This window comes from Ursus maritimus, unplaced genomic scaffold, assembly GCF_017311325.1.
Source record: "Ursus maritimus isolate PB19 unplaced genomic scaffold, ASM1731132v1 scaffold_8, whole genome shotgun sequence".
Taxonomy (NCBI): domain Eukaryota; kingdom Metazoa; phylum Chordata; class Mammalia; order Carnivora; family Ursidae; genus Ursus; species Ursus maritimus.
This window is the reverse complement of record NW_024426996.1, coordinates 29,301,077-29,322,479: the sequence shown is the minus strand read 5'-3', so window position 1 is coordinate 29,322,479 and position 21,403 is coordinate 29,301,077. Positions and strand designations below refer to the sequence as shown.

The 21,403-nt window shown below is 36.9% G+C and overlaps 1 protein-coding gene and 1 pseudogene across 1 annotated transcript in view; one reads left to right on the top strand and one right to left on the bottom strand.

Moving 5' to 3' along the window:
* The window catches only part of LOC103679190 (transmembrane serine protease 11F), a 66,684-nt gene that overhangs the window by 12,433 nt on the left and 32,848 nt on the right, over window positions 1–21,403 (bottom strand). Inside the window, exons 3-7 of the mRNA XM_040624903.1 lie at window positions 19,958–20,109; window positions 18,125–18,243; window positions 7,063–7,130; window positions 4,882–5,045; window positions 2,594–2,632 (exon numbers count right to left, since the gene is read on the bottom strand). Coding sequence (XP_040480837.1) covers window positions 2,594–2,632; window positions 4,882–5,045; window positions 7,063–7,130; window positions 18,125–18,243; window positions 19,958–20,109 — 542 coding nt within the window. The remainder of the gene's footprint in view (window positions 1–2,593; window positions 2,633–4,881; window positions 5,046–7,062; window positions 7,131–18,124; window positions 18,244–19,957; window positions 20,110–21,403) is intronic.
* Window positions 13,130–15,296, top strand: LOC103679182 (annotated as a pseudogene).

Below are 21,403 nucleotides of genomic sequence, written 5' to 3'. Positions count from 1 at the left end.
AATTCCCTCAGAGTTAAATAGCTCTAATTCAAAATGACCATAAAAGTGGACAAATGGGATTTCTAGGCTATTATAGTGCCGTGTTGGTAGTGCCTAATACTTCCTCCCTCTCCCAACTTCCTCTTAAAATAAGCATGGAAGTAATACTAATATAAATAATATCTACTAGTTTTGAGCCAGGCCTTTATATGTAATGTTACATATATTTTCTTTAATTTTCACAACAACTCTCTATGTTAGGTGTCATCCTCACATTGTAGATGAAAAACCTGAGTCTATGGTTTTTTTCAAAGGCAAAAGGAGCAAAATCACCACAACATAAGGAAAGATAAGAAAAAAAGTTTTAAATTCTGGTAAAAACTGCAATATCCAACGGGGTTTGAAAGCAGCTTCTTGGACGACCTAAGCTCTAACCCGTGAACCAGAGTTGTGTAGAGAATCCTGGTAAGCTTGGCAAAGCCTTTGGCTCACTGCTATTGTGATTCCCTAGCCCAGGAAATAAAGCTCTGCTGCACTTGTTCCTAGCCAAGCAGAAACTACTGTTTAAACCATCCCACTGTGACTCACAAACACTTTTCTTCCTCTGTATGGATGCAGAAGCCACATTTCCTGGCACACCGTCCAGTTGAAAGATACAGGAATGATGAGATGTTCTATGAAAATGTAGTTACCACATGCGGTGGTTTGAATGTGAACCCCTCAAAGTTTTGTTAAAATCCTAACCCTTAGAGGTCATAGTATTAGTAGGTGGGGCCTTTGGGAGATGCTTAAATCACCAGGGTGTAGCCCTCATGAATGGGATTAGTGCCTTATTAGAGTCTCCAGAGAGATCCGAGCCCCTTCTGCTCATGACATGATGATACTTGAAATCTGTGAATTGGAAAAGGTGCCTCACTTGGCCATGCTGGCACCCTGATCTGACACTTCTAGCCTCCAGAACTGTGAGCAATAAATTTCTGCTATTTATTAAATGCCCAGTCTATGGTATTTGGTTACAGCTCCAAGAATGGACTGAGATGCCTCATGAAAGCAATTTAAACAGTGAAAGGAAGAGCAGTGGCATCAGTGAATGCTGCACGTGGTGGTGCAAATGGGGAGGTTGATGTAGTTTTCATAAACTCTGCATGTAAGATCAAAACTTAAGCCTGCATCTAACATATAGCATGGTCAGGGCCCCCCAAACTAGATATGTAAACTCAGAAGAGAGACACCTCTCTGAAAGTTATTTTCTACAAAAAATTTTAGGACATGTGTTTGCTATCAGCCAAGTTGTGCAAAAAAACATGATCTTAATGTAACAAAAGCAGCCAAACAGAAGAGGGAAAATAGGCAGTGAGGAGAGTACCCATAACACAAGAGCTGTCTGTAACTAAATAAAATTCAAGAAATCACAGGCACATCATAGCAGATATAAAATCCACACGGGAGGAGAGAAGAAGTGACACCAGACAACTGAGATAAGTGGTTTTGGGGAGTACAGAATTGATAAGATCTTTCTGAATGCAGAGGAAGGTGACTGAACTGGAACTAGAAATAATGATTGATATGAAGGGCAGAAAATAGAATTCAAATAAATCATCTGTGTTCCTGAGGGAGAAAAAAAAAAAGAACAATTAGAATGGAAATCAATCATCAAATTTATAATGGAAGAACATTTTTCCAGAACAAGAAAAAAATGATATACAGATTGAAAACTGTCTATTCAAAATGTCTAGTCAAAAATCAGTGCAAAATATAATTTCATCTTGCTCTCTTGGCAAAAAGTTATAGGGTAAATATTTCCTACATTCATCCCAGAACAAAAAAGATAACCTACGTAAGAATAAAAAATGCAGCAGTCTTAGATTTCTTCTCTATAACAAAACACTAGTAGAAAATGGATTAATGTGTATAGAATTTATAGGGGAAAGTGTATGACCCAGTAATCCTATAAGAAGTTGAGATAAAGGAAATGGAAGGGAGAAGGCAGAAAATGTACATGCCAGATATTTCAGCAAAGATGCAAGGAAAGAGAAATTTTAACAGGAGAAAACCTAACTAGTTACCACTTTAAAACATTGTCTTGAATTGTGAGAGAATATTAATATACAATATTAGAAAGATAGTTACAAAACTTGTAATAGTAAGTATACTATGTAATTATTATTATTGTTATTTTAGTATACTGCAAGTCATAAAACTTGAAATTGTAGGGGCATCTGGGTGCCTCAGTTGGTTGAACAGCTGACTCTTCATTTTGGCTCAGATCATGATCTCAGGGTCCTGGGATCAAGACCTGCCTCGGGATCTGTGCTCAGTGCGGAGTCTGCTAGAGATTCTCTCTCTGCCTCTCCCCCCGTGCTCTCTCTGTCTCTCTACAATAAATTTAAAAATCTTTAAAAAAAAAACCTTGAAATTGTATTTGGTGTAAGTTTATAAATTTAAATGTTTTAAATGTTAAAAATAAGCAGTAATAAAAACACCAAGTATTTGGTTTACAAAAACATAAGATGAGCAAAAAGGACTTTATAAATTCTACTTCTAACTTTTCTGTGGCTTTTATTCGTTATCTTTGCTATGAAATGGACAGTTAATTGTGGGTTTTGGAACTTACGGCTGTTGAGAAGATTCCTCATCTTTTTGCTGTCAATAGCTGGAATAAACAAAAAATTGAATTAGTTGGTAGAAGAATATGTTCCTATTTTTACGTGATTTTGTTCAAATGGTCACTATAAGAAATGCTTATTATCCAAAGCATCCATATTTCAAAAGGGTATTAAAGTTTTCATAGCCAAGTAATACATACATAACTCTGATTTGATTTGGTCCAAAATGTATAATTTTACTTTAAAATGAAAAGAGAGCATTTTGTTGTTTTCCGATTTTTGCTATGAGATCTGAAAAACAAATTAGAGATTTAGGAAAGAATGGTAAGGATAACTGTCCCTGATTACCTTCTTTGGGAGCTCCAGTAAAACTTGAGGATGCAACCTTCGATTCCCATCACAACTGGTGCTCGCCATATTAGATGTAGCAGCCAGTGTGTGTCAAGCATATGCCTGATGGCCAGTATTGAAAGGGCAGCTCCAGGGAACAAAGGGTATCACAGGCCCCTCACAGCCCAATTTCCAGCCCTGGTCTACAAAGGATAGGAATTCATTCAGTGTAGGTTGATGGCCGCCTCTCACTGAGGATTCTTCCTCATGGTGAATATTGCAGAAGGCTGCAGCTCAGGGAGCAGACAGCAGAGGCATGAAGAAGCTCTTTGCCATACAGCCAGTCCAGGAACCCCAACCATACCACTTTATGCCTCCCTTCTGTGACATCATTTTTCCCTTTAAACTTCTCTTCGTGTTCAAGTTTAGTTTCATTGTCTTTTGTTTTTTGGGTTTTTTTTTTTTTTTGGTGTTTGTTTTGTTTTGTTTATTTGACAGAGAAAATAAAGAAGTATATGATGATCTCCTCAGGAACACTGACCTCCCCAAGAGAGCGATGTGAGCCCCAAGCCCTACTAGAGGCTTCCTGGACATTTCACTTCTCTTTATTTAACATGAGATATTTATGTGGCAGAAGAAAATATTTGTAGGAGAATTTTGGTTATTGAGTATAGTCATAGAATACAGTTATTTTGATATTAAAACAATCTGTATAATAAAAAGTCAGTGTGCATGACCAAGAAGTCTGAAAAATTATTTTTAAAAAAACTGTAAAAATTATTTTTTAAAAATTGCAAAAAAAAACCCCTTAATGTGTCTTTTATGATGGATATTTTAACATAAATAATCATGCATTAGGGGCAATTATATTATCAGAAATTGAAATTTAATTTGAGATTGCCATTTATAGAATGCTGAAAAATGTGTTTTACTTTGGAATATAATTAATACTTAAGGTAGATACCATACTCTTCATTATTTCTAATTACTTCATGAAAGTTGTCATTAATGTGTGTGAGGATTCTATCTCAAAATGGATTTTAAGTATTTTCCTTATTTCTAACAACAGAGAAATTACCTTTAGACAATCTTTTTCTTAAATTCATGGATGGGGAAAAGACTTTCCAGTCCAAAGGGCAAGACTTATTTCTTGTTAATAAATCAGAAATAGCTGCCCTTGAAGTACTTAATCAGAACAGTGAACACAACTGGAACACCTGCTGTGTGTGAGACTTACTCTAGTGTTTGGGGGAGGGGTAAGGAACAAAAAGGCACAGTACCTGACCTTGAGACTTAGCGTTTGAAACATATTAGTATGCCTCTCAGCTTGGATTCCAACTAGCTGTGAGGTAGTTTTAATTTCTTAGTATTTTGGCCTCATTTCCTTCTAATTTTGGGGAAAAACAAAACTTTTCTGATTTTGTTTTGTGAGGAATAAATGAGGAAATGAATGAAACATCATTTTAAATTGGAAATAATATAGAGAACCTCTTCGCAGATCATGTCAATGATTCGTCGTCCAGGGGTTAACTTCCATAAAGATGTTTGTTTCCCTGATACTACAGAAGCTAACCCCCTGAACTGACCTGTAAAGACTTCTGGGATTCAGAACACCTGTGCTTTAGTTTTGGCCTCCAAGTCTTGCTAGTCCCATGTCTCACATTTTCCTTGAATCTCAGCTTCCTTAAAATGGCAGAAAATAATACCTACCCTCTCATGCTTTTAAAAAGATATGACATGGTATATGGGAAATAATTGAGAAACTTTAGCAAAAGCCTTAATCAAATATGAAAATAAATTCTGAAAATTAAACTTTACCTTATAGTGAATTTTTATTTTAGTTTTATTCCACACTGATAAGACTTCACAGCGGTGAAGTCTTAAAATGGGAGAAGACATTGACCTAAATTCTTATGAAAAATAAAGAGGATTGCAAGGGAACCACAAGGATGGTAAAAGGACTTACATGTGAGTGTAAAGGATGGCTTGTTTATAGTCAAAGGCAATTGTTTTGTCTTCAGACTTTGATATAAAATCCTTTCAATCTTTTTCCTGATTTGCTCAGCACTGTCAGTTGATGGGTATCGAAACATGAGCACCATAAAAATTCTCATGCCATGTTCATCTGGACTGAAGAGCAAAAAAGCAGATAAAGCCACCTCTGTAATCATTAACTATTTTTACCTCTTAAGATTCACACTGAATTTTAAAAAACAATAGATGAAATATATGTACATCAGATTTCTAAATTATCTCTAGAAATATGGGCTCAGATATGTAGCTGAAAAAAATTATCTTGCCCTTTACTTAGCTCATAGTCTGCAGGGGGTTGGGAGAGGAGGAGATGTTCATGAATTCATGCTTTATATGCACTTAAACAACTTGCTTTTTGAGACAATGTGAGCCATCACAACCAACATCATATTTCAGTCCTGGCATGGCAGAGACAATGCTTTGTGTTCATGAAATCCAGTTACGTTTGCCTCCTGATAATAGAGCTAGATTTCATTTCCTGCCCTCCTTTGCAGTTTAGCAAAACTCTCATGAATTCTGGACAATGGAATGTGGGCAGAAATGATGTACCCCACATCCAGCCTGCCCCTGGCACCTCCCATGCTGGCCTCCATGCTTTTACTCTTCCCATATTTGCCAACCAGATGCTGAAGTTCCAGTAGGCAATCCTATTCCACATCCCTCCCAGCACCCAAGTCCCTGCTGCCACTTCTGAGTCTTTGGACTATGCCATGAAAATGAAACAAACCTTTATTGTGTTAAGCCATTTATTTTGGGGGATTTGATGGTTAGTTAATATGTGTTTGATAAGTGGAAAATTAGAGAAAGCACTTATTAAAGGAAATCTTTTGATAAAGGAATCACATATTATACTATAATGTGTAGGTCTAGAAATCCTCCAGTTGCCCTCTGAGGTTGAATTTAACCTTAAAACAGATAAAGAAGAGAAAGACAATTATCATATGGTTTCACTCATTTATGGAACATAAGAAATAGGAAGATCTGTAGGAGAAGGAGAGGAAGAAGGAAGAGGGGGTAATCAGAAGGGGGAATGAACCATGAGAGACTATGGACTCTGGAAAACAAACTGAGGGCTTCAGAGGGGAGGGGGGTGGGAGATTGGGATAGGCGGGTGATGGGTATTAAGGAGGGCACATATTGCATGGTGCACTGGGTGTTATATGCAAATAATGAATCATGGAATATTGCATCAAAAAGTGGGGATGTACTGTATGGTGACTAATATAACAAAATAAAAATTATAAAAAAAAACAGATAAAGAATCGAAGAAGGAAGGAAGAGGGGGGAAGGGGAAAGCAAAGATAGGAAGGAACAAAAGTAGAGAGTGGGAGAGAAGAAAAGGCAGGGGCTCCCTAACCACACGTATATTTACTTTACCATCAAGAAGTGAGGCAGACAAATAAGTATTACAAATACTTATATTTGTATATTGATTGATAGCCACAGAAAAAATTTAAAGTTTTTCATCAAAATAGGTAGAAAACAAGATATACAACAAGTATATATTCAATTTATGCATATTGCTTTCTATCAGAACATAAAAATGAAAGGTAATAGAATAATAACAAAAATGCAATGGCATTAAAGAAAAACCTTATTGCAGAGAAAGTCATAGTCTGCTGTTGTTGGGTCTAAATTCTACTTAGCCCTGAGCTAAAGGAGCAGGTGTGTCACCAGGGCCATTCCTCCCTTTCCAATGTCTAATAACTGACATTGCCTCTTGATATAGAGCACTTTGCCTCTGCCTATTGTGACTGAGAGATGTATATGCAGTATAAGCTGGATTGCTCAGGATTTATGAAATCTCTGTATTCCTGCAAAGATTTGCCTGAGGGAGCTGGACAGTCATGTTGATCGAGTGTTTCTTAAGGGTACTGGTTTGAAGTTGCAAACTAGGGCCCCTGGGTGGCTCAGTCAGTTAAGCGTCTGCCTTTGGCTCAGGTCATGATCCCAGGGTCCTGGGATGGAACCCTGGGTTGGGATCCCTGGTCAGATGAAAGTCTGGTTTTCCCTCTCCCTCTGTCCCTCCTCCCTGCTCATGTCCTCTCTCTCTCACTCTCTCTCTCAAATAAATTAAAGTCTTAAATAAAATTTGCAAACTAAGTTTACATACCTCAGTTTGATAACATGAGATTTGATAAACCGACCCCCTCCAGAAGAACGTAGAAATATCCTAGACATCTGGTTAGAAACATTAAACAAAAGAAATATTAGTCATAAGAAAAACGTTACTCCTTGTCTTTTCTATACAGTTGAGGCAAAGACAATTTTGGTTTATTCCCAGATTGGAACTGGTTTATCATAGTGGTAAGACTAAAAGAGGTTCTAATCCTTGCATAAATGTATAACCTTAACAAAATTATGTAATTTTGTTAAGCCTCTGTGAAACAAGATAACAACAATATCTACCTCATAGAGTTGTTTTGAAGATTAAATGAGATAATGTTTATCGCACATTTCACACCTTGCCTGGTGTGTGCTAAACTATTGGTAATGTTCATTTTGATTATTGTCAAATTAATTTAAGTATCTGTGCTATTTTTAAAGGCAGCATCCTGACTTTTAATAATTTAATTTAATTTAATTTAATAATTTAATTTAATTTAAATGTATCTTTTTGAGAGGGAGAGAGAGAAAGTAAGCACGTGCAGGGAGAGGTGGGGGAGAGGGAGAAAGAGATAATCCCAAGCAGGCTCCACACTCCAGGTGAAATCAAGAGTCAGACACTCAACCGACTGAACCAGGTGCCCCAGCACCCTCACTTTTAAGAAAGCCCACCCTAAATTTGTCTTATTCCCAGATATGGAAACTAGTCCACTATTTGTATCAACTCATTGCTTTCTTAAATGATTATCCCATTACTGAAGCATTTGGCACAATAAGCAGCAATATGTGTCCTTTGACTCTGATGCCCTCACTAGTTAGTCACCTTTCTGTGGCAGGCAGGCTTTCACAACTGGTACCAGCTTTGGGAATAAGTTTCACCACACTCTATACCATCAGCGTTTTATTACTCAGCTTTTCCAGCCTGAGCTATTGAAAGATTTGGATGTTCAGTGAGCTGATTTCCTGGGACCTAATTCCCAAAAGACTGTTGAGGCAGTGCCTCACAGTAAAAAGCATTGGACTGAGAATCAGAAATCAGAAATTGCAGGTCCACATGAGTGTACATAAGGCCCACCTCCCTGGTAAATCTTGCCCCCTCCCCCCCCCATACTACATCCTCTGGGAAGGAGGATTATTGCCTATCTCCCCCCAAGATTTATCCCTCTCCCTGACTCCTTTAAACTAGTAACAATGCTCAATAGATTTTACCTACTAAATATTGAATCTCCCTCCCTTCCTCCAATTCCACTGCTATGGTCTGAAATCTGCATCTTCGAAACTTGTGCCTGGGCCTCTGTAGTATCCCCTCACTGGCGCGTTTCTGCCATTCTACTCTGTCCTCTCTCCTCTCAGCTGTTCCCCCACAATGCTACCAACCAGGGTGACATCCCTAAAGTACAGATCTGAGTATGTTATACTCCTGCTTCAAGCCCAATGTCTCCCTCAGTGCAAGCTCCACAATCTTAGGCCTTCATTCACCCTGGCCCCACCTCTACCTTCAATGCCTATTTTCTTATCTACTGAATGACTTACTCTTTCCCAATCCCACTAGACTGGTTCACACCTCTATGGCTTTGCACATTCATTTCCTCTTCCCACAATGCACTTTTTTCCCCTGGCAATTCCTTTAATGACAATTTGGTTACCATCCAGACACTCTAGGGACCAATAAGTTATCTTTGATTTGCCCTCCTCAAAGTTCAATACTCCTTTATTTGGACCACCCCAGCATCTTGCACATGAGGCTGTTATAGTGATTATCATACCAGTTCACAGTTGTGCCTTTCCCCCACTTTAGACTGTGAGCTATGTGATGGGAGGGAGTGTGTCTGATCCATCTTTTTATCTTCAGTGATTCGAACACTGCCTGACTCACAGTAAATATTCAATGCATGTTTGAATAACTCCACGAATGAATAAATGAGTTAAGAATCAACAATATGGTAAAGGGAAGAAGATAATAACACATTGTTTTGTTTCATCTGCAAATCATGTTGCCAAGTATAAATAGAAATCCACAGGAATCTAAAGCAAGTGGGAGCCAGGAGACTCCAGTGGTGAGCTCCTTCTGTATGGTCATTCCAGGGGTTTGGATCACTTTTGAGTTATGTCACTTATGATTTCACTAAGCTTCTCTGAGCTCATTTTATTTCCGTATCTCAGGGAACAGGGAGAAAATCTGATGTTAAGGTCTCCAACACCTTATATAAATGTCCTCTGAAATTCTGAACGGTGCACATAATGGCGTTTGGGGAAAGGATCAGGATTCTGTCATATCCAAGTATAAGAAAGTGCTAAGAATCCATTCAAACTAAAATGTGATTATTAGCAAGACTTTCATTCTCAGAGGAGTTGACCTCTGTTTTAAAAATGGGTAGATTCTGGCACAGTACAGTAGTGGTGTGACCACTAATAATAGCTTACATACACTAAGTCCATAGTACAGGGTATGCATTGAGCCAATTCCTTTGTTTAAACCTCATACCACCTTAGGAGTAAAGTATTTTTTAAATTCTCATCAGCCTCATTTTAAAGGTAAAGGAACTGTGCCAGGGCACTTTAGTAAACTTGTTGAAGAAAGTGCTAGTTCTGGCATATGAACTCTGGGAATCTGGAGCTAGATCTTGTGTTCTTAAGTATATTAAGTGACACTGACAACTCTTATACTTATATACTATATACCTGATGACAGATGTTCAGTTTGGTGCTGGGTAGAGAGTCCTGGGGCAGGAAACCCTTAAAGACGACCTCGGATATATCTTTTATTCCCTGAATCTAAACCTCGTAATAGTTCATCTCTTGAGAGATTGCATTTTTTCTGCTTCTGAAAAACTGTTTCTTTTTAGACACCTAATCATCACTGTAAGCAATTTCTGGAGAAAATGAACTTACTGTTTACATTTTTCTACTGAGAACTCAGTAATGTTACATTTAGTCCAAATTACAAAAACTAATTGTATCCTTCCCTTTTCGTGGTCCAAACCTAAGAATAGATTTTTTTTTTTTTTAGAGATTATTCCATTTAAAACAAGATAGAGTCTAAGCTAAAATGGGAAAAAAAGTTCACCTTAAAATCAGATCCCACTTGGAGTCCTTGGTTTGAACTCCAGCGTCAAAAAAACAAAACAACATGTTTGAAACAATACTTGTGACGCTGACTAATAGTACATCTAGTTACTATCTTCCACAAGCCTGAGCTTGCACCTTCCCTCTGGCTGGGAACTGCATGCAGATTAAGTCCTCATGAAAGATCAGTAGTTACCGGATGCCAACTAGGGAATCCCTTTCCAGGTCCACCCATGAAAATAAGTCAGGCAAGTTCTGCAGATTTTTTGCTACTGTCAGGGAAATACAACAGAGGGTGAACATACCAAGAAGACAAATCCCTATTCCTTTCCTCTCCAAGAAAACTTCCTGCTAGTCCAACGGGATTTTTCCTTTCTCTGAACTCCTAAAACACTTTTTGTTCACATGATATATACTTGACAATTATATTCTGTACTGTGACAGCTCTATATTGCCATATTGTCTTGTTATCTAATCTACCTTGTTTGTATTCTTTCCCGAGCACAGACTTTCATACATAAACTGCATTATAAACTCCAATAAGTCAATCAGAGAAAGACAATTATCATATGGTTTCACTCATATGAGGAATTCAGGAAACAGTGCAGGAGATCATAGGGGAAAGGGAGGGAAAAATGGAATAGGAAAAAATCAGAGAGGGAGACAAACCATGAGAGACACTTAACTATGGGAAAGAAACTGAGGGTTGCTGGAGGGGAGGTGGGTGGGAGCATGGAGTAACTGGGTGATGGGCATTAACGAGGGCATGTGATGTGATGAGCACTGGGTGTTATATGCAACTGATGAATTACTGAACTCTAAATCTGAAACTAATGATGTTCTATATGTTGGCTAACAGAATTTAAATAAATAAAAAAAAACCTCCAATAAGGAAGAGACTGTACTGTTTAGAACTTGGCATCCTTCACAGTCTTGCGCAAAATAGGTGTACAATAACATTTTCATTAACTGATTGATTCTCCAGCTGTGGTTAATCATAAACAACAGTGTGAAGAAAAAATGCCAGCTTTTGGATCTCTTCATGACTCTTTCACTATATTGTGTCTCCTTCCTTTTTTCTCACTTATTTATTCACTCAATGCAATTGATTAGGAATATTCTATTTTTAAGGCACTGAGACAACACTGGATAAAAATTAGTAAGCAAAAAGCTGTGGTCCCTGGACTCATAGAATAGAGGGATAGACAGTCATCAACAAAAATAAATTAATTATAAGAGGCAACTACTAATATAGTCAAGTAACATAGGATAATGGCTGGGGGTCTATAATAAGTAAGGGTTCTCTAAGGAGGGACATTTAAGTGATATCCGAAAGATCAGAAGAAATAAGCAAAAAGAACAAGATCATGGGACAATCTTCCAGGTAGAAGGAACAGAATGTGCAGAGCATCCAAAAAGAAGGCCAATATGGCCAGAGGTGAGCAAGGAGGAGAGCGTAGAAATTGGAGGAATAGTCAGAGCCAGAGCATTAAGTTCCTTGGAGGACTTCATAAAAAGTTTGGATTTTATTCTAAGTACATTTGGAAACCACTTATGACATTTTAAGCAAAGTAATATATAATATGTTTTTAAAAGATCATCTGGTTGCTATGTAGACAAGATATTAGAGGGAGCCTGAGTGGAAGCAATGATTATGGTAAGCTGCCCATATGAGGGAATGCATTAGCTAGGTCCAGGATGGAGACAGTGAATTAGAAATAGAAACATCATTTGTGAATGAATTGGACATGAGGATAAGGGAAAATAGTATTCTGGTAACTATATGGACAGTGATGTCATTGGCTGAGTGGAAAAAAATAGGAATTAGAGAGTGAGAAAAGGAACAACTTTTAAGAATTGGATTTAGATATAACATCAAGATGCCTATGAGAGATCCAAGTGGAAATGTCAAGTAGACCATTGAATGCACAAGTCTAGGGTTCAGAGATATCTGGGTTAGAGATTAAAATTTTAGAATTAGAGTTATTGTGTATTCATTGGTACTCCCCCCCCTTTTTTTTCCTGCTAAGAGACCCCTTCTTTCCTACAGGAAACTCATTCCATATGGCCCAGATGGAGCTAAACTTGCCACTTATCCCATCTACCACAAAGATGGCACAGGTTTATTTTCTTGGTCACAGTTATTAGTGTAGGATTGAGGATGTATTCCAACTTTGGCCAACTAGACTGGTTCTTCAAATTTTCCTCCAAGGACTGTTATGGGAAATTGTCTTTTCCTGCTTCAGTTAATACCTGGAAACATGTGAATATAGAGTAGATGTAAGCTATGTCACCTGCCATGTGGAGAAAGCCTGAAGACATTGTTTGAGCCTCTGAATCCCACCATACCTGAAGTCAAATGAATCTCTAGATTTTCCCAACAATCTTCTCTCCCTCCCTCCTTCCTTCCTCTTCCTTCCTTCCTTCCTTCCTTCCTTCCTTCCTTCCTTCCTTCCTTCTTTCCTTCCTTCACTTGTTCATTGGGTTTCTGCTACTATCTACCCAAACTGTCCCATTTATTATGGGAATTTACAGAGCAATAGAAGAAAAAGAAGCAAAATCAGGATCATGTCTTGGATGAGCTGGAGGCCTAGGCCAATGGGAATTATATTGTCTCTAATCACTTACAAGTAAATAATTTTTTTCCTCTTAAGAAATTCATTAAGAAGCTGAATTCACTTACAGATGATGAATTGTGGTAAAAGAGGAATTGTAGCAGATATTTGTTCCCTATCTAAACTGCATTTACTGGGCAAGTGCACTAATGCTCCTTTCATGATTAAAAATTCTCAACAAATTAGGCATGTACCTTAACATAGTAAAGGCCATATATGGCATGTCCACAGCTGATATACTAAATGGTAAAAAGTTGAAAACTTTTCCTTTAATCAGAAACAAGACAAGGATGCTCATTCTCACCACTTCTATTCAATTCAGTGCTGAAAAACTCAGAGCAATCAGGTAAGAAAAGCAAATAAAAACCATTCAAATCAGAGTGGAAAAAGTAAAATTCATCCTCCTTCGATGTGGAGGCCTTCACTGAGATGATGATGGCTTATGTGCCTGGTTTGCCCACATTCCAAGTGGTATGATAGGGGACATGATGCAGAAGCTCTTAGGGCAGTTGAGTGGTTCCAAGAAAAAAGAGAACCTGCAAACTCAGAGCTCTGTAGTTCAAGGTGTGGTGCCCATCTCCACATAGCTCCTGCAGTGGCCTGAAAAGCTCAATGAAGAGACTAGGGCTTCTCCTATATGCTACTATTGTAGACACCCAGGATGAATCAGCCAGTGCTGAGGAAGAGTTGCTTCCAGGTGTGCATGTACTCTTAGAGGTGTTCCCTCCTTATTCAGTGGCGCAGGCCCAGTGGATACTGGCCACAGCTCAGGGAGACTTGGAAGAATTTGTGCAGATGTTGGTAGAGGGGAAGGAAGAGGGGACTCCAGCTTGGAATGGCCCCAACCAGGACCTGCCCAGATGCCTCGAAGGGTCCTCAAAAGGATGAACTGAAATGGTTCATCTTGCAGAAGTACATGATGGTGGATAACACAGAGGATCAGGAGATTACCAGCCCATGGCTCCCAGGGAGGCCCTCAAGAAGCTGATCCAATACATCAACAACCAGGTAGTGAGCACCAAAGGGGAGGGATTCAAAGATGTGCAGAACCCTGAGGCCAAGGAGATGAAGGCCACATACATCAAACTCAAACTAGCCAGGAATTACCGTTTCCACTGAGGCATTCACCAGACTCTGTCAAAGCCTTCCAGGCTCAGATCCCAGAGGGATGCAGGAGCCCTATACCCCCACACAGGGCCTGCTCTAACTCCTGTCCTCCTTCTCTACCCTGCTCTCTACTTCCTTGCACCACAGTGTTGACATCCTCTTGGAGCTGCCCATGGGCACAGTAAAGGTGGTCCTGAGGGGTAGGGACAGTGAAGTAAGGAAACTGGCTTCATGAAATGAATGTGAAAGAGAAAGAAAAAAAATTGCAGTTAAACAATATAAGAGAACCTTTCACATTTCTGAGGAGGTATTAGCTTAACAGTCTCTGATGATAAAAAATAAAAGGCCAATAAATTGTTGTCATCATAAAAGATATTGGAACTAACCAGAAAACTCCTGCTTATTTATTATGCACAAATGCACATTGCATAAAATTTTAATTGTATTCACTCTCCTTTGAGAAAGTTGAAGTAGAATGAGATACAGTGAAGGGAAAGGAATAAAATATTCAAGGATTTGGAGGTATTCTTATGGAAGGAGATTTAGTTTTGATTCTGTAGATGTTAATTTTGAAATGATGAACTTCGATTACATGCAAATAAGGAGATTTTTGTCCAAGATAGCAGATTGACTATATATTCTCTCCTTTTTTGAAAACCCCATTAAAATTATGTCTGGGAATGTCTGAAGCTACCAGAAGCTGAAGGAGGCAAAGAAAGATTCTTCCCTAGTGCCTTCCAAGGGAGCCAGCACTATTGATACCTTGATTCAGATTTCTGGCTTCCATGACTGCGAGAGAATAAATTTCTATTGCTTTAAGCCACTAGTTTGTGGTAATTTGGTACAGCAACACTAGGAAACTAATATAACAAGTATCAGTACTTACTGTCAAACTACAGAGGTTAAAACACTGCAGTATTGACACAATGCAAAACAAGCAGATCGATGGAACAGATTAGAGAGCATAGCAACATCCTGATTCACACATGGAAACTTGACTTGTGGCAGAGATGGCATGGCGGATCAGCCAAGAAAAACTGACTGCTCAATCAGTGGCGCTAAGAAAAATGTTTTATTCATATAGGGGGAAAAATGAAATTAAATCCCTATGTCAAACACATATGCAAATATGAATTCCATGTAGAATAAAGAAGGCTTAAATGAAAAAAGGAAAACCGATTTTTTTAAAGACAGTGACATCAGGATCAGAAAGGATTTCTTATACAAACACAAAGAATACTAATAATAAAAGAATGATGTAACTAATGATATTACAATTCAGAATAGTGTTCATTAAAATATATTATTAAAAAATGAAAAGGCAAATCACAAAATGGAAAAAGATTCATTTCCCAAAATGAAGGATTCATTTCCCAAAAAAATGTTTCTTTTTTTCCCAAAAAATGTTCTAAGAATAAATTAAAAGACAAAAATACAATAGGAAATGGGCATATTATACTGTATGTTAAGTAAAAAAAGAAAAAGAAAAAGAAAAAAGAAATGGGCAAAAGATCATGAGTAAGTATTTATAAAGGACAAAATACAAATGGTTGATAACTGCTGATGAACATTATTAATAATCGGGAAAATGCAAGTTAAATTCATAATGAGTTACATACATACACATATACATACATACCAGTTTGGCAAAAGCCAATTTTGTAGAAAATTTTGATGTGTGAACTCATTCCCTGCTGGTGGCGGTGCCAATGTCTACAAACCCCCTGGAAAACCATTGATCAGAATCTGATAAAGTTGAGTCTGAGCATAACCTATGACCCAGCAAACCATCTGCTTGGTTTATGACCTGTGGAGTCTCTTGCACATGCACTAGGAGTGCATGCACTAATCTGCAAGGATGTTAATTAGCTTCATTGTTCATAATTATAAAAGTAAAAATAGCTGAAATATTTGTCAACGAATCAATAAATAGTAATATATTCTTTCTAGAACATTCTACATGGAAGTGAAAACAAATAAACTATAGCTACATACATCAAAAAGGGAAAATCTCAAAAACGTAATGTTGAGTGAAAGAATGAAGTCACAGAAAGATATAATATGATTATATTTACATAAAGTTCAAAAGAGGTAAAATTGCATAATATAGTATTTGACTATGTATACATAGGTGATAAAACCACAGAATGATTATATCCAAATTCAAAACAGTTTTTAACTATGAAGAATAGAGAAAGAAGAACATATAGAGGCTTCAGAGGTACTGGTAAAGTTCTATTTCTGAAATTCGGTGGTGAGTTCTTGGATATTCATCTTATTATCGTTCTTTAAAATGTTTTACATTGTTTCTAAAGTATAATGATATCCCAACAAAAATGAACGAAAGAAAAAATACCAAATGCCAAGACACATCATTATGAAATTTCAGAAAACAAAAAAATAGAGTAGAAAAGCTTCTAGAGAAAGAAGAAATGACCTAAAAAGAAACACAAAAAATTTCTCATCAGCTGCAGTGATAGAGTAATACAAATGAAGCAAGGCCTCAGATGGTCTGAGGGGAAATTATTTTCAATTTTAAGGTTTACATTCAAATTGTCACTTGAGTGGACTATAGAATAAAGCATTTTTTAACATAAAATAATACAGAAATGTTACCTCCTGTGCACTTTTTTTTCTTAAGGAAGGTGCTTAAGGACATAACGCACCATATCAAGAAAATTATGTGATGCAAGAAGCAATGGCTCTCACATACTAGAGAAATCCTGTTTGGACCCAGGTTACCTCTCTGGAGTCGACCTAGAAAGCAACCAGTTCAAATTGAAGCAGAAAGGATAAAGTTTTGAGAAAGAAGAATTAAAGAAATAAAGAAATAGTGAGACTTTGGACATATCTGAGGATATAGTAAAATGGTAGAGAACTTAAAATAAATGAGTGAGTAGTACACAAAATTGCTTTTGGGAGGGGCGCCTGGGTGGCTTAGTCGTTAAGCATCTGCCTTTGGCTCAGGTCATGATCCCAGTGTTCTGGATCCCAGTGTTCTGGGATTGAGCCCCACATTGGGCTCCCTGCTCAGCGGGAAGCCTGCTTCTCCCTCTCCCACTCCCCCTGCTTGTGTTCCTTCTCTCACTGTTTCTCTCTCTGTCAAATAAATAAATAAATAAATAAATAAAATCTTTTTAAAAATTTGCTTTTGGGAACATTCTTGTGTGACAACACAATTGTAAAAAAACACTGTTTTGTTAAATTACAAACACTTTAAATAGCTATGGATATGAAAATACTATTCATTGGTTTTCAATATTTAGAATCAACCTATATAAAGATAAATAACTAAATAAAATGCAAATACTTTCCTACATTGTTAATAATTCAGAGAAAGGAATGTACAGTGAGTGAGGGTTGAAGTGCTAAAGTCATCTTTTAATTGAGCTAATCATAAATCATCATACTAATCCAGTCTTCTTTCTATAGAATGATTACTTTATTGTTCCAGAATAACTCTCATAAGCTTTAAGGAGTACACTCTTGGCTAATTAATATACTGGGTTTTGCTAAACAAATCTATGGTCTCCACAGACATGCTTTTCATGGGACAAAAAATGGAAGATTATTCAGTTTGATTTAGCTTGTAGAGATTTAGCTTGTCTAATATACTTTGAAAGTTAGAAATGCCTTGATAAATGCATAGTTTTCAAAGGAAACCATGAAAGGCATAACTAGATTTGAGACTGATATAAAAAATTATAGACTCAGGCACCTAGGTGGCTCAGTGGGTTAAGCTTCTTACTCTTGATTTTGGCTCAGGTCATGATCTCAGGGTTGTGAGATCCAGCCCTGCACTGGGCTCCGTGCTGGGCATGGAGCCTGCTTAAAGAACTTTAACAACTTGAATTCTAAGTAGTCTTTCTATGAGTCTAATCTTGTGTGTGAGGCTTTACATGCTTTTAAAAACATAATAAAAAATGATAAGGCAAACATGGCAATCATATATTCTGATGTTAAAAAAGTTTAAGGACAATGAACCAGGACAGAAAATCAAGAACTAAAAATAGGGAGAACATCTGTTTCAACCAACAGTTTTCTTAGTTGCTAATTAGTAGCCTACTCTAATCTACACATATTTAATGGTATATAACATTATTCTAAGTATTTTACATATATTAAGTTATTTAATCCTGAACAACCATATGGGCGAGATATTATCCACATTTTACAGAAGAAGAGATTGGGGCATGGAGAGGCTAAGTTCTTAGAGCAAACATACTGAAAGTGAAACAGAAAAACACATTCATAAACTTTTGAAATTTCTATTAGGCTTACCATTCTCTCAATCTGATGACTCCTTTCTGTAAACTCTCTTGAGCTTTTCATTCCATAATTTTCTTTGTATTTTATATTTGTGATTTTAAAAGAGGCAAGGTAATAGAATGATTTATCATCTGAAAGGTAAACATAAACAAAAGATCCATGCTTAAATATAATCAGTTTCTTGTCCCCCAACTCCAGGAAATAGGTTTACTATAATGTAGTTTATTTCTTCTTGGTACAAAAGTTATTGTGGACATTTTTCAAATATTTTGTAATTTTATCATTGTATCCAGCTAAAATAGAAAATTCAGGCCTCCAAGTACACTTTTGGAATACTTCATTTACAGTGTTTATGCATATCAAAATTTTCGTACAATTGGACAGGCAATATGGAAAATAAATATTGAAAGCAATTGCTGAAAGTCATGTAAAAATTATCAATTTCCTCAAAGAATTATAACATAGGTATATCTTAGGTAAGATATATTATGAGTACTTTGAACAGGTTATCAATTTTTTTCCATGCTACTGATAAGTATTAGTATTTATTGTTTTCACTTTTTGCCTATTCACCTCTCAATTCTCTGCAGTCTACTCTTGACATACCACTGAAACTGCCATTGTCAAGAACAACAGTCATAATATCTAATAGCTACCCTTTTTAGGGTCTTTTTTCTTCTTCTTTTTTAAAGCTTGGTTGTTTAGCAGCCTTAATCATATTTGCTGAAACCCCATCTTAAGCTTTGTGGAGCCATCCTCTAGCTTTCTTCCTCCCTGGCCACACCTTTTCAGTGACCTTGGAGAACTCTTTATTTCTACTTCTATCCTTAGCCACCCATTGTTCTATCCTTGCCCTGGTCATTTAAATAAGCCCTTCTGGGTGATCCTAACAGTGATGGCCTCAACCATCAACTATTTGTTGACATTAAAAGATCAACTAGGTTGGGGTGCCTGGGTGGCTCAGTTGGTTAAGCACCTGCCTTCAGCTCAGGTCATGATCCCGGGGTCCTGGATTGGGCTCCCTGCTCAGTGAGGAGTTTGCTTGTCCCTCTCCCTCTGCCCCCCACTCCCCTGGTTCATGCTCATCCTCTTTCTCTCTCTCTCACTCTCTCATATAAATAAAATCTTAAAAAAAAACAAAAACAAATGGGGCACATTGACATTTTCAAGAGTTTATTTGAGCAAATAGTGATGCCAGTTGGGCACCACCAAACCGAAAGTGATTAGGAGCCCTCCACCAACAGGAGTGAGGGGAGATTTGTATAGAGAAGATGCAGAAGCAAAGCAAGGAAATTACTTGATTGCCTATAGCTTAAACAATTGCCTTATATTGTTTTTTGGGGGAAAAAATATGAAACTCACCACATGATGTAATTTGTCTTTATTCTAAAGATTAAGCTTTTCACTCTTCTTTCTCATTTTAAAACTATATGGCTTTAAAGATTTTTTATGTATTTATTTGAGAAAGAGAGAGATAGAACTAGCAAGGGGTAGAGGCAGAGGGAGAGGGAAAGCAGACTCCCAGCTGAGCAGGGAGTTTTGTCCCAGGGCCCTGGGATCATGACCTGAAACAAAGGCAGACACTCAACTGACTGAGCCACCCAGGCGTCCCAAGACTATATTGCTTTTAGATGTGTCTATCCATGTAATGTATATTTCAAGCTTCGCTGTCTGGAAATATGTAACACTGAACTCAATACTGGAGCAAACAATAATTTAACACCAATAAGAGATTAGTAATTAAAAATTTAATATCATGCAAATAGCATTTTTTATACAAGAAAGAATTTCAAGATATTAAGTCATAGAGCACTTAGGCAATAGAAATGTGACCTGGATACTTACCCTCAACAACAAAATGAGTAACAATACCAATTGCAATTCCTATAATTGCTACAATTGCCAATGTGAAAAGAGCTAGACGTACAGGATCCCAAAATTGCTGTCTTCTTTGATATTCAACCCGTGGGAAATCAGCTTCTGAAAATTCAACTGGTCTGTGATAATAGAAATAAATAGTAAGACAATAGGAAAGTCATTATGGTTCCACCTTTTGTCCATTTGTTATGTTCTCTGAGAAAATAGTTTATACTGCTAACTAACAATAGGATACTTAGATCTTGAAAAGAACACAAGGCTTTAATTTGTATACACTTTCCCAATACCCTAATCACAGTATAAATTTTGGTTAACGTTCTACCGATGTTGACATTCAAGTGAGAACATCTTCCTATAGCATTTTGTCTGAGATATTAGCAATTTGAAATTTGAATGGTGAAACACAAAGACACACTTATTAAAGAGGTAATTTATAAATAACATTTTCATATTTCATAAGGGAGTTTCTAGCAACAGTTATATAATAATCTCATCAGTTCTACCTGATTAAAAATTAAAAAAAAACTTAATATGAATACTTTTTTAATGACCTTAAAAATTTTCTTAATGATTTGTTTTAAAAGTAGCAACATTAGTTTCGAAGACCTGATTATGGTTGTTTGCATTTTATTAACACCTTCCAATGAAATCACAAACTGAATTATATTTGATAAGACCTAGTCCCCAAGAAGACTATTTCCACTTGACTTTTACCTATCCCTACTCATGTACTATCTCCCCACTCAAAATATCTTAAGCCATTGAAATGATCTTTCTTCAAGTTGAAAGAAGGTGTTTATTTACTTCATTTTCCAAATCCCTGAATAACATTCAATATTTAATATCTTGCAAGTGAGATATTTTTCGTTTTTATATTTTTAATTTTATTTAACAATATTTATTGTAAACTTTATTCATTAAATGAGATAATAGTTCTTAGAACAGTACCTACCACATTACAACAATGTTTCAGGAGCAGTTCTAGATGCCTAGAGATATAAGGATTTTAAGATATACTCTTTGCCTGTAGGAAACTCACTCTTTGTATTGGGATACAGGTGTGGCAAAAAGTAATCAATATGTAGTGTGAAATGTGCTAAAATAAAACTTTCTGCAAGAATAGAAAGCAATTAACTTTTTGGAGGACTGTGTCAGGATATTTTATCAAGAAGGTGACATGATTAAACTGAGTGTTTAAAGTTCTCCAGGCATAAAAAAGGAGAAAAGAACAGAAAAAATAACACGTGCAAAAAGGGGGGTACTAAGGATGTGAGACAGTATTCATTACTAATATATTAGTCCCCTTTTATTCACTTGATATGTTCTGAAACCCCCAGTGGATGCCTGGAATTGTGAATAGTGCCAAACCCTATGTTTTTCCTATACATACGTATCTTTGATAAGGTTTAATTT